Consider the following 13,677-nt stretch of genomic DNA (forward strand, 5'->3'; position numbering starts at 1 on the left):
TACTGCTCGCCCAGCAAGAAGACAAAACCTTTACGTTTAATTGCGGTCAAATGTGCATCTTGAAATAGTTTGAAATACGTCCTCCGGAAGCCTCTCTGAGCTGCGGCACATGCAGATAAACTGGACTGGCAGGAAGAAAAGACAGTGTGGTGGTGTTCTTCTGACAGCGACCAGAGACTAAAGCATCGACACTCATTAACTTTGATGCGACAGTTCCTGGAGGGATGGTGATAAGAGGCCGTTACAGAGCCTCAGTCAACAACACCTTTCCGACAGAACGTGTTTATTTCTTTGTGAATACACATTATGATTGTCCGAGCAGTTGTGGATTTATTGTTTGTCTAAACCTGTCCTTATGTATATAAATATATAAACATACTGTCATTTGGACTTAGGGAAGATTCAGGTTTTTCTGTCCAAAACCAAAGAGCTTCTTCAAATCACTGGCCAGGTATCCGAGTCATTAAGACTCTCATTAACAGCCCTGTTAGGCGTTAATTATCCGCAGATTAATCATGTGTTAAATGCAGTGCCACGTTCTGCCTTATTAGGCCGTAGAAAGGCTATTAGCCACTAGGAAATAATGAATCAACAGCAGTTTGACCTACTTCCTGCGAGTGACGCTGCTTCTTTCCACCAGCGGCTTCTTGTGTATATGTGTGTGTATAAGATAGAAGTAAGTGAGTCTGTGTTGGCTGCCTTTCTGTCCTTTCATCTCAGAGCGTGTGTGTGTGTGTGTGTGTGTGTGTGTGTTTGTGTCATCATGTGTGCACATGGCCGCGTCTGTTTGAGTAGCGCTACGTTTCCCTGCGTGTGACTGTACGAGGATTGAAGTATTTTCTTGCTCAGCCGGTCCGCGCTGTGATAATGAACTCTGTAAGAGTGTGATGAGGAGGCGCAGGGAGAGCTGTGGAGCCACAGGTGTGTTTTGCAAGCAGCCCCCCCTCCTCTGGCTAACACACACACACACACACACACACACACACACACACACCATGAGTCCCTCCAGTGAGAATAATGCATGCTTTCAGCTCATACTAGGAAGAGAAGGATGGAGGTCACTTCTTCCAAATTGTTTCTTTTAACCTTTTTTTCTTTTTTTTCTTGCACCTTTCTTCTTTTTTCATCTTTCTTATCTTTTATGCTATTTAGGCTTTTATGATGCACTGCTTTTTATTATGGACGGCGCTGCCCATTCACAAGAAACAGAAATAGAAGCACAGGCCAAGATGATGACTTCAGTGTCTAGCATGGGTGAAGCGACCAAAACGCTGTATACTCCATTTACCATCATGCATTTCAATAGCCTATATTAATTAGATTCACCTTACATCCTAAATGCCCACATCTGTTAAACTCCACACATCAGTTTGCAGGCTTTCTGTCAAAAGATGTTAAGTCATCACCAGTCCTCCTTCCCTCCTCATCCTCTTTCTCATCATCACTACTACTACTACTACTACTACTACTACTACTACTACTAATACTACTACTACTACTACTGCTGCTGCTGCTGCTGCTGCTGCTGCTACTACCACTACTACTACTACTACTACTACTACTACTACTACTACTACTTTATCTTCATCTTTAACTCCATGAGTGTAGAACTCTCTGTCATCTCTGCCTGATGAGATTTTTGTGCTGCACACCTTAATTTCTCGCCTCTGAGATGTCTGAATTTGGTTCACCTTCCTCTTTAGTTGCATAGAAACAGAGACACCGCCAGTTATTAGAGGAATTAACCCTGAAAAAAAATGCAGGTTGTATGTCAGCTTGTCAAAGCTGTTATATTAATGTCACGCTGCTGCGGTCTTTTTAAACATAATCCCCTGTTTCCATTTCTCTGTGATAGGTCTAGCGCAGGTGGTTATTCCTTATGCTGTGTGTGTGTGTGTGTGTGTGTGTGTAAAAGCATCAAACTCTGCATAATTTACAGCCTGTTTTTTCAGCATCCTTTAGCGCTGCATATCTTCAGAAAATGGGGCACCACAGAGTATGTATGTAGCTTGTTAAAGGATCAATATAATCTACAGTTTGTATAAATTGCATGTAGAAGCTTTTGCTCGATATAAAAGCTTAAGTGACTCGGAAACACACGACCGTTTTTTGATTTGTATTTCATTGACAGTGTCCTGGCAACATAAACCGTCAACCCAACAACTGGCATCAGATTTCGATTCCAATGTTTACTTTTTTACAACTGCGCCTGGCATTTTTCAAACCAGTGAAAAGCACACGAATACAGAAATCTCTTGTGAAATAGCCAAAACTGTTCTGACTTTGACAGAAATGTTTGAATTCATGTCGTATCTCCTCATTCACAGTAACGAGCTGATAGAGAAAATAGGATTTTAGGGCCTTTTTAAATTGTAGACCAGTTCCAGAAAATACCAGTTCAGAGTCCCTTCATCCTTTAACTCGGAGCAGTAATCATTGCAGCATTTCTGATTAACTGTGCAGAACAGTAATACAAGCCTCCTGGTGCAGAATCGAGGCACGGTTAACTGAAAACACTGCTACATTTTACATGCGTCTCTTGTTTTTTTGTTTTCCATTAAACGCATCTGATCCGTTTAACATATGTTAGCACGTCGGGACGTGTAGGTTCACAAAACGCCCTCCTTGCTTTCCCAAAAAACGGAGGAGTTAGAGAGACAGACACGGAGCGAGCAGGCTTGGATACCCTCTCCAGCAGCGCAGATGTCACTAAATAAAATATTTCATAATCCTGCCCAAATCCTCTAATCACCATGACAACAGGCAGCAGGGAGCCAGAGAGTGGTGGTGTGTGGACCCCCCTTTCTCCTTTCTCTTTTCCCTCTTTCTAGTGGAATTTGGGTCCACACTGTCCCATCTTCTCCTTATATTACACTAGTACTTAAAGAAAACATCTCATTGATTTTATGGAGAGTAACAGTGAACTGGCTCATTCTGACAGTCAAGATGGATACTCCGCATTCCTCATTACTGGCACGTTTCTAGTTTCCAGCAGTTTCTCCTTTTAAAGGGCAATCGTATCACAAATCGACAGCAAGGACAAAGACAGAAAAGTCAAAACGCTCACTCTGAGAGGACAAACCTGGAGACGACCACCAGTTTGAATTTAATTATTGAATACCTGCTGATTTAGTTTTTGTTGTCTTTAGTGTCAGAACGAGTGTGTAAAGGCTGTAAACTGTACAGAAGGTGCAGAGACGCACACACTGAAGGCCTGCCTGCTTCTCTACGGTGATAGGATAATAGAGGTGATGACCTCATGGGGTGAAAGGACCTGTTGCCTGGTAACAGTGTGGCTAACAGCGAGAGAGGGGGGTATTCAGATCACCAGCATTGTGAGCGTGTGTGTGTGTGTGTGTGTGTGTGTGCGTGTGTGTGTGTGTGTGTGTTAATGATTCAGCACTCACACACTCACTTCCTGCCGCGGGATGCGTTTCCTACATTTTCCCGATTCCTTTGCAGCTCACTTGACTGTGTGTGCCCGACATAAATAATGAACTCCCTCTTTTCTCTCCCTGTCTGTCTGCAGGTATTCGGCCCCAGATTATGAATGGGCCTATGCACCCGCGCCCCCTGGTGGCGCTGCTGGATGGGCGCGACTGCACCGTGGAGATGCCCATCCTCAAAGATCTGGCCACAGTGGCTTTCTGTGACGCCCAGTCCACACAGGAGATACATGAAAAGGTACAAGAATAACTCCTCAGATGTCCCTTTTTCATCTTTAGATTTTAGAAAATGCAGCATGCCATTCTTATAATAACAGGATTTCATTACCTCCGTTTGTTTTTTTATATGTTTACATTCGTTAAACTGTTACCTGCGTTAATAGAATCTGTAGCATTGACCTTTTAACACTTTATAAAATGAACCTCCATCCTGACATGGCTCTGAAAGCCTTGTCCAAAATCTTATTATTATCTGGCACCTTTCAGAAACAAGTCTTAAACAAGACTTAAAATCCAGAAAATGCATAGAATGAAATAGAAGTCTGATAAACTGTTAGATTTAATCAAATGAATTAAAGTGTAAATGCGATTTAAAGCACAGAGACACAGAATTAAAACAAAAAACACAATTCAGTTATTTATTATAAGACTTTTTACAGCTTCTCCCTCAGAGTTGTCTCTTCCTGCACATCGTTTCTATGTAGCTTATGCAGAGTTTTACATTACAACTGTTTTAAATTTACAATGTCTTTGAATGCAACTCACAGCGAAGATGTGCAAACAGGAAGTGAGGCGTTGTTTAAAAGTTTAATTTACAGTGCGTGTTTGGAAATAGTGTCAGAGTAGGTTAGAGACCACATCTTTTAGTAGTCTGAAGCAACATCATCAGTGTGTGTTGCTTGCTGTAACAGCACACACACACACACACACACACACACACACACACACACCGTGATATGGACATAATATGAACTTTGAATGTGATTCTTGAATAATTTGCCTTCAGTTGAGCGCAGAAGAATCTCTTTCCTCCTCCTGCGTCGCCTCCTCTGTAATGTTTTAATAATATTTCAGCCCACTGGCTTGTTCCACTCTCCCAGTTCAACTATAATGGTTTCATCACAGACTCTAATCCCACTGGGTGCTGAAGTGCTGCTTTGTTAAATAAGGTGGAGGGGGAGGCTGGTAATAGAAATGCCGTATAATTGTTCTGAGCCAGAGTGGGTGAAACATTTGTCTTATTTTACTGCACATACACCGGAGCCAGTCAGCAGCAATTCTACAATCCAAGCGGGAGAGTTTGCGTCTTTACGCTCAAAAAGAGAATTCCACTTTACGCTATTTTATTTTAATGAAAATGCTATCTTGCACTAAATTCTCCAAATTGTCGTTTTTAATCTACAATAAAAAAAAAGTAGTTGGTTTTACTTTCAAGCCAACCTAACAGAATGAAATTTAAGGTAAATAAATGAGTTTTTTCTTGCTCCCATCATTTTCATACACATATAAACACACACACACAAGCAATATCTGTCCAGTAAGATGCTCTTGTAGTGAATACATTACACATACTGAGGACCCATCTGGGAGAAGAGATGTTGGCAGCGTTCCCACAACTATAACTGCACAGCAGAGGGTACAGATGGGGCACTCTACACACACACACGCACGCACGCACACACACACACACAAAACCTCACTGCAAGTTTCAGTAAGGAAGTACTGTTCACACACAAGTTTATAAGCAGACTCACACACCAAGCAAGCAAAACCAAAGCACACTGCTGTCTTTTTGCATGCGCTGCCTGGAAGTGAGCAGATGCAGCGATTAAGGAATCTGTCACTCAGAAGTCAGTATACTGTTTTGCTTGTGCTCTCAGAGGGCAGCTGCATGCCGGCGCTGACCTGCAAAAACATTGTGGCCCGCGTTGAGTTAACCTCAGAAGTCATTTATTACACGGCACTTGTGGTCTCTTAACTAATACGGCGCTGTCCTTGGAGAGACACAGAAGGAAGACTTTCAGATAAAATGTGTTTTTCAAGTGATTTTGACATTGCTGTATCAATAGCCACTCTTCTCACGAAGTGCTACTGTTTTAGTGCCGAGTAAAAGTGCACTAAAAATCTCAACCACAGTTTGAGGACGTGATGAAGAAGATCACGTGTGTGTCATGCAGAAAACACTACATCAATCGGGGCAACATGTTTTGCGAGAAATGGAGCAGATCAGTGCTTTGTCATACAGGAATGGCATTCTTCTTTTCTTTTTGTTGTTGCATTTTTGGGCCTTTATGTGATATTTGACAGTGTAGCGTTGGACAGGAAACATGGGGGGGGGGGGGGGGGGGCATCGTATTGAACTATGGTCCTGAACTGGAATTGAAGCAGAGACGTTGCACTTATGTAGCATGTGCCTTATCTGTGCTTTGTGGTTTTAATAATCTTAAATGTATGAGTCATGAAACTAAATATGAAAGTTTATAATGGTGGTTCATGACTTTCATGTCTGCATTCAAGCCCCCCTAACTGGCCCTTAGTCACTCTACGCAGAGGAAGAAGAACAGGAGTGTGATTAACATTGTTGTTATGTTTTCGTAAAATTGATCAAATACTATATTGTATTAATCAGTATATGGTATAGCATTTGGGCAGATATTCATGGAATAGTTTGATAAGTATGAAGCTAGAGCTCGCAGGCGGTTAGCTTAGCATAATGACAGAAATCCGTGGGAAACGCACTCAAAAACTCAAGAATATGCCCACCAACAACCATAAAGATTACTAATTTATAGTTGTAGTTTTATACATTCACGCTACGTAACCTCCTCTTAAACCACAACTATATGTCAATGCTCAAGTATGTCTTTAAAGCTTTGCAAATGTTCCATTACACAGGCGTGAAATAACTTAATAAGTGCCTTTGTCAAGCGCTTTATGTGCTTTGCAATATTCATGATCCCTTGCTGTAGGTAATAGCCTTGTACGAAGCGATGTAAAGGTTCACATGCCAGCTCAAACTGTGCACGAGTTATTTAACTAATCAACGTAACGCAAGAACCCCTTTCCTCACTTTTTCCACTCCATGTAAACTTGCTCTCAGCTTGCGTTCCTGTTGCTTAACAGTTGGCTGTGATTCCGTCTCATTTTTCCTGCCAAGCCTGCTGCCGGGCCTGCTTCGCTCAAGTAATGAGATTAATGCACGAGGAGCGCTTTAACCTTGAATTAAGCATCCAGCTCTCTCGCTACAGCTCGCTCCAATAAAAAAATGTTGCATGGAAATTCATGGCTATGCTAATCTGGCTGAGTTAGGGCAAATCAGTAAGCCGGGTTGTGAATTAAACCTGTTATTAAACAGCCGTACTTCTGGGTTCCTCAGCAGCCGTCAGTCTACTTTATGGTCCCGCCTGCTTCCACTTCAACCTTGTTTGCGTATAGTTTGAATGAATGGATTGTGACAAAAAAACAGCTTTGGCAAGCAGTCATTATAAACACACAGACAAGCACTCATATTTCAGTGCACGCATAAACAATCAATTTGCATTTAGATGAAGAAAAGCGGACATGAACTTAGGACCAGGAAAAAGGAGGCAGTGAAAGCTCTCTTAATCAGGTTTCCCATACACAGTGTGGCGGGAAAACCGGTGGATGCAGATTTCCAGTTTGCTTCCATCTCTGATGCCTCTGATGATTGTTGAGGGACTACTGATGCAATAAGACGGCGATGATGATGATGATGATGCCTCCTCCTCTCCCAATGTCCCTCAGGTGCTGAATGAGGCAGTAGGGGCCATGATGTACCACACCATCACCCTGACCAGAGAGGACCTGGAGAAGTTCAAGGCGCTGCGCATCATCATCCGCATCGGCAGCGGCTACGACAACATCGACATCAAGGCCGCCGGGGAGCTCGGTGAGACTGAGGGACAGATGCAGACAAAACGAGGAGGGGAGATAGATGTACAACGTCAGGTTGTTCACAAGCAGACAGTAATCATATGCCGAGAATAATGAACAAGGTTAGGTCCTATCTGCCCATATGGCTCATCCTTCACCACCGCGTGAGGGAAAAAATACAGAATAAATCAACAAAAATAATGCATTATGGATAAGGATAGTGCGCCGTTGGATGGGAGCCAAACTAAACTCTTGCTCGCTTTATTGACTTAACATAAATAACATATGTCACAGCAATTATTACATACTGTTAACAGAATATGTAATGCTGATTGCATATGCAGAGCAGATGCTCCAACTGATATGAAACTCTAATATTCCCATTTGGCCCCTTCAGCATATGTTTGGTATGAGAGCAGGATTTAGTGTGATATCCTAATTGTTGCTGTTTGTGGCGATACATCTTAGTGCGCTGACAGGGATGTTTTTTTTGAGAAATGCACTTTTCATGGGCATAATTAGCAGTTTTAATTATCCTTCACTGTTCTGTTTTATACACAGTGCATTTATATTTTTTAGAGGATCATAAAGAAAAGAGATTTCCTGCCAATTATTTTGCAGAATAATAAACTGCAGATGAATCTCTCTCAAAACAGCTACAGTAATTATAAGCAACTATTATAACTATTAAATCTGTGAAGCAATTATGTTGCGAGTCATTTGAAAGGATCTATGTCATTGTTTCTTCATTCTTTCTCTGCTATCTGACCTTTTTTCCCCAGGCATCGCGGTGTGTAATATTCCCTCGGCGGCTGTAGAAGAGACGGCAGACTCGACGCTTTGTCACATCCTCAACCTGTATCGGCGGAACACGTGGCTGTACCAGGCTCTCCGGGAGGGCACGCGGGTCCAGAGCGTGGAGCAGATCCGGGAGGTGGCGTCGGGGGCGGCCAGGATCCGAGGAGAGACGCTCGGCCTCATCGGATTTGGTGAGCTCCTTCTTTCTTATAAGCACTGGATTCTTTCTTTACGTTGACAGCAACTGTACGAAATCAGTAACTGTATGACTACTAATATATATATATATCTTCCTTATTTTATCTGCCTTTTTCACTTTGTGACATGAAATGTTCTTCAGTGGAGCTTCCTTTTTTCAAGGCAGCTCTTCCATTCCTAGTATCAGTTAAGAGTGCTTATCATACCTTTATTGGTGTTGTTACTGTGTTTCCAGGTTGTCAGTTTCCCAGTTAACCCAGATTTTTGTTTTTGTCAAATAACTAATGAATTATTAAATGAATCCTTTCAGCGGTATCACTCATACACACACACGCATGTTTTAGTGCACACGGTTGGATTTAGTATTCAAATCTGAATTGTCTCTGAGTCCGTGCTTTCTTGTCATCTCACGCTTCCATCAGGTCGCTCGGGCCAGGCGGTGGCGATGCGGGCCAAGGCGTTCGGCTTTAACGTGCTCTTCTACGACCCCTACCTCCAGGACGGCTTGGAGCGCTCTCTGGGCGTTCAGCGAGTCTACACGCTCCAGGACCTGCTCTACCAGAGCGACTGTGTCTCCCTGCACTGCAACCTGAACGAACACAACCACCACCTCATCAACGACTTCACCATCAAACAGGTAGGGAGAAAGAAGTGAATTGTATATCTTAACCTTTAGTGATAAAAGATAAAGACATGGTGGGAAGATTCACTGTAATCATTTTGTTGACGTGGTATGTTTATGCAGCACACCACAACTAGTGTGGGTCGCCAACAAAGCAGTCAGCAGGCATGCAAGTTAACCAGCCGTGGTATGAATCAGCAGCTAAAGTAACCACAGCATGCACTTTAACCCCCGATGTAATGTTTTTTTATGCTTTGTTGATCAGTCCCTTCATATGATAAATACAAGAAACACTCTTGAGTTATCCTCTTTCTCGTCTCCTGATCACTGCTGCCACCTGGAGGGCATAAGTAGCTGCTGGCTGTGTTAAATTCAATGGTTCAATAACTATTTGAAGCTGCTTAAACCGGAATATGTTTTCACTTCAAGTGTTATTATATTTATTTTGTTATTAAAGAAAATCAAGTTAAAGACAACGTATGTTTCTCGTATACAGGGAACAAGAGCTTCTGTGAATATGAAGGGATTCGTGTCATTTAAATGCCCCCTTTCTTTGAAAAGCTTTTTGTTACCTTGTCAGTCTTTATTTGAAAAGCATTTGTTCCTCCCCTCCCCCCCCTGTTGAGTTTTTAGAAAATGTCTTCCCACGCAGCATTGAGTCAACGATAACACCTCGAGGGGTGCAATCTCAAAGCCACACATGTTGATTGCAGAAATTATTGCTGAGAGAATCAAATGTTTTGCTGTGCCGCCGCGTCTGTAGATGCGTCAAGGTGCTTTTCTGGTCAACTCGGCCCGGGGAGGTCTGGTGGATGAGAAAGCTTTGGCTCAGGCCCTGAAAGAAGGCCGGATACGGGGAGCCGCCTTGGACGTCCACGAGACAGAGCCTTTCAGGTGTTTATGATCACACCTTTTTATTCAAACGGCTTTTGCTCAATTGATTCAATTCACTGATTCTTGGTTACAAGAAATGTTTCCTCTCGCATCGCTTATTTACGTTGTTTCTCTTTTCTGTCATGCATCTGCTGTTGAACACAGTTTTTCCCAAGGTCCTCTGAAAGACGCCCCCAACTTGATCTGCACACCCCACACCGCCTGGTACAGCGAGCAGGCGTCACTGGAGATGAGAGAGGCCGCCGCCACAGAAATACGGAGAGCCATCACTGGTACGGAGACGTCCCTGAATGCATCCCCACACTCATAGATTTGGGTTTCTCTGCTCACCGATGTTCGCTCTTGCCCCCGACACAGGCCGTATTCCCGACAGCCTCCGAAACTGCATCAACAAGGAGTTCTTTGTTACCTCTGCACCGTGGGGGATGATGGAGCAGCAGCAGCAGCAGCCTCAAGTTCACCCTGAGATGAATGGTGCCACCTACAGGTAGGAGGGGGATTTATGTGAATGAACCCAGCAGGCTACACCTGTTTCACATCAACACCTGCAGTAAATGAGGCTTAACACACGCCGGAGGGAGGGAGGGGTAGTCTCCATGTTCACATGATGTATGTTTGCCACAATTCTGACTTTCTGTTCCTGAATATTAGGCGTCTGGGTCCTAGTTTTTGTGGCGCAGTTATACGTAGAAGTTGGCCCAAAATGAATTAATCCCTTGTTGAGTTCAGGCTCTTCGTTTCTCAGTCTCTATATTGTCTCAACCAGAATGAACTGCTTCTCTCACACAGCCGAGTGAACCAAACCATGGTACAGGCCATAGCAACGGGGGGAATGCAGGACAAATTATATACCTAATTCTCAACCAGGTAAATGAATACTACCACTGCTGGCCCACAGGCCAGAGAAAATGAATAACATCATTAATAAAAAACAAACAAATCCCATTGAAATCTGTAGTCCTTTTTCTGCTTCACAATCACATGTCCTGTAACTGTACCCACTGTACCCAGCATCTCATTAATTCCCCAAACCCCCCCCCCCCCCCCCCACCCTGAAACAGAAACACAGCTCACCAAATCACTCTAATGTCGGACATTTTGAAACAAGTGTTCATACATTTACAGCTACATCTGGAAATCAAGAGGAAAATAAGTAAGAAGTGTGATCAAAAGAGTGCAATTACTTATTTTGTGAAAATAGAGGAAGAGGAAATAGAGTTACGTCGTTGAGGGAAAGAAAGGAAGGGATTGAAAATCTCGGCAACAAACCTGGAATATCAGTTGTTTTATTTGCTATAAGAGTCACCGCTACACTTCTCCTTTCCGCTCCCTGTAATGAAGGATCAGTTCACCCAAATTATGAAAACAAAACACACACAAAAACAGCTCTCTTACTCGGGACACTACTTCTGGGAAGAGATGTCGCCAGCGCCAAGACTTCCTTTTCCTTGTGCTGTTTGTTGTTTACACTCCGATTAGCAACTCGAGTTGCGAGACTGGAGTGTTGTTTAAAGACGACTTGTACACCCAGATTGTTTCACAAGGAGCCAGTTTCCAAGCTAATTTTAAACCAATAAAAAGCTACATCATCGTCAGACGATAGCCGTTGGGTTCTGAGATTGCATTTCGGGCAAAGCCTTCCTCCTCTTTTGCTCTCCACACACACCTAAGCCTGCTCGAACGTAATTAGTCACCACTACACAGACTACTCACGGACACCAGAATGCTAAAGATGCCAACATATTGTCCCATTTCCTTCCAGATTCTGCTTATGAATGCAGCATATGTTTACAGAGATAACCACGAAACAAACAAATGTTTAATCCAACTTCAGACAGTAATGATTAGGAGCAACAAATATCAGTTCAGCTGTGTGGTGGGTAAAAAACTGTAACTGATGAATCAGCCACTAAGCAGCAGCAGACGTTTTCCAGGATTTTGGAAAATAGAAAGAGTTACTTTTAGTTAAACAGCTTTCCTTTGCTCACCGGCTAATCATCTCCTTTCCTTCCCCAGAGTCCCTCCTGGTGTGGTGGGTGTCGCCCCTGGCGGGATTCCCGGACCTATGGAGGGGTTGGTGCCTGGGGGAGTGCCCATCGCCCACACCCTGCCCCCCGGTATCCATCCGTCACAGGCCACCTCCCCCAACCAACCCTCCAAACATGGTGACCACATGAGAGAGCACATGACTGAGCCTTAGGGCTGCTGATGTAACAGAGCCGATGTAAACACACAAAAAAAAAAAACAGCAACTCAACCATCCAAGTGTACGCTTGACTTCAGCCATCTGAACCTACCAGCAGACCGCCTGCCGGGCAACGTTTCACACGTTTTCTTTTTTGTATGAAACCACTTACGCCCAAGTGAGGACAGTGGGTGTTATTACACACATGAGCTGCCACACCGAGATGAGACTGACCATCAAACTCATGCGCCGAAGATCTGAAACCTTTCCTCCCACATATCTGTTTTTGTTCTACGTTGATTTAAGTGATTCTGTTTTTATCTTTGTTTCGGAGTATATTTTAAGGGGAGATTCCTCCTGACTTCTGGGACATTTCCACGTGCAGGACGGACATCTGACCCACACTCCCTTTTGTTTAAAGGAAGAGCTTGAAGAGACAGTGACTTCATAAACAATCCGCCAAGCCTCCGTTTCCCCTCCTCCCTCCGTCAATTACACCCATTTCAGCGCAAACATGTCTGTTACTATATCTTTTTTTATTTTACTTTCCTCTGTTTATCCTATATTCTGTGTTTCTGTTGCAAGTGAATATTAGTTTTTTCTTTTCTTCAGTGGGTGAAAATGAATGGATTTATGTTTAGCAGATAACAAAAGTCAGCTGATGACAACAGCAGCGTCTGCCGTCTCCAACAGAAACCTGGACTCCACCATTGCTCATTTCTACTTGTCGTGGGTTGGTGGCCCCTGAATGTAGAGACCAGATGCAGAGCAGTAGATCCGGTTTCCAGTTCCAGGAAGAATATTTCGGCTTATGAGGTAAAACAATTACCATTTTAAACCAAAAAAATAAAAAGGAAAAAAACAACTTGTCCTTTGTGGTTAGATACTGTACATTAAGTGTGTCACATCAATTCAATATTGCTGATAAGACTTTTCTAACTCTGCTGAACCGAGGTACCTACAATATTTGGTTATTGTCATGAACAGTGTCCCAAATATTATCTATTTGCATCCAAAGGACCTACAACACCGTACACTGCAGCACCAGCTCGCGAGTTAGGAAAAACAAAAACAGTAAATCTCCGACTGACTCAGGAAAAAATGATTAACCTTCAAATACGTCCAAAACAGAAAGAGAAAAAAAATGGGATTATTGCTTTTCATGTCTCCACCTCTTTCTCCATCGTGATATTTTTTTATATATCAAATGTACGTTTTTGTTGATGTTCAAGGTTTTCAGTCCTGTCCGATTTGTATTGCCTTGTTAAATGTTCTTATAATCATAGTCTTATGTGAACGAGCCCACCTTCTCCTCTTTATAGTTTCTTCTGCTTTGTTTTTCTGCTCTAATGAAAGCCAGCTGTGGCTCTCAGAGGCCTCGTGCCCTCTGTGAACAACAGCAGCTCACATCCATCCCTTTTAGCCCAGTGGAGTTAGCGAGAGACAGCTGCTAGCAGATTGTTTGGTTTTTAGTGCGAGTGTTTGTATTTGTTTCTTGTACAAGGTGAACATATAGCATACAGTGCAGCTGGAAACAATAAATAAAACGTACTGTTCTGATTGACGATTGGCTCTGTGGAACATTTGTGGGATATTCATTTTTTTTCAGTTATTTAAAAGATGCTTAAAAAAATCCTCTA

General features: G+C 43.0%; 1 protein-coding gene across 6 annotated transcripts in view; it reads left to right on the forward strand.

The window, feature by feature from the left end:
* ctbp2a (C-terminal binding protein 2a) overlaps positions 1-13,602 on the forward strand; it is a 56,359-nt gene extending 42,757 nt beyond the window's left edge. For 3 of the 6 annotated variants that reach the window (XM_076075868.1, XM_076075866.1, XM_076075869.1), the window contains 8 exons: positions 3,530-3,684; positions 7,212-7,356; positions 8,123-8,329; positions 8,759-8,973; positions 9,722-9,852; positions 9,997-10,124; positions 10,210-10,339; positions 11,869-13,602. In XM_076075868.1, the coding sequence (XP_075931983.1) occupies positions 3,530-3,684; positions 7,212-7,356; positions 8,123-8,329; positions 8,759-8,973; positions 9,722-9,852; positions 9,997-10,124; positions 10,210-10,339; positions 11,869-12,052 (1,295 nt within the window). In that variant the 3' untranslated portion in view covers positions 12,053-13,602. Of the gene's footprint in view, positions 1-3,529; positions 3,685-7,211; positions 7,357-8,122; positions 8,330-8,758; positions 8,974-9,721; positions 9,853-9,996; positions 10,125-10,209; positions 10,340-10,618; positions 10,720-11,868 lie in introns of all 6 variants that reach the window. The other 3 variants (XM_076075870.1, XM_076075867.1, XR_012947406.1) reach the window with 2 other exon arrangements.
* The last annotated feature ends 75 nt before the right edge of the window (positions 13,603-13,677 follow it).

The sequence above is a fragment of the Anarhichas minor genome, unplaced genomic scaffold, assembly GCF_050575085.1.
Source record: "Anarhichas minor isolate MPS153535 unplaced genomic scaffold, ASM5057508v1 ptg000054l, whole genome shotgun sequence".
Classification (NCBI taxonomy): Eukaryota; Metazoa; Chordata; class Actinopteri; order Perciformes; family Anarhichadidae; genus Anarhichas; species Anarhichas minor.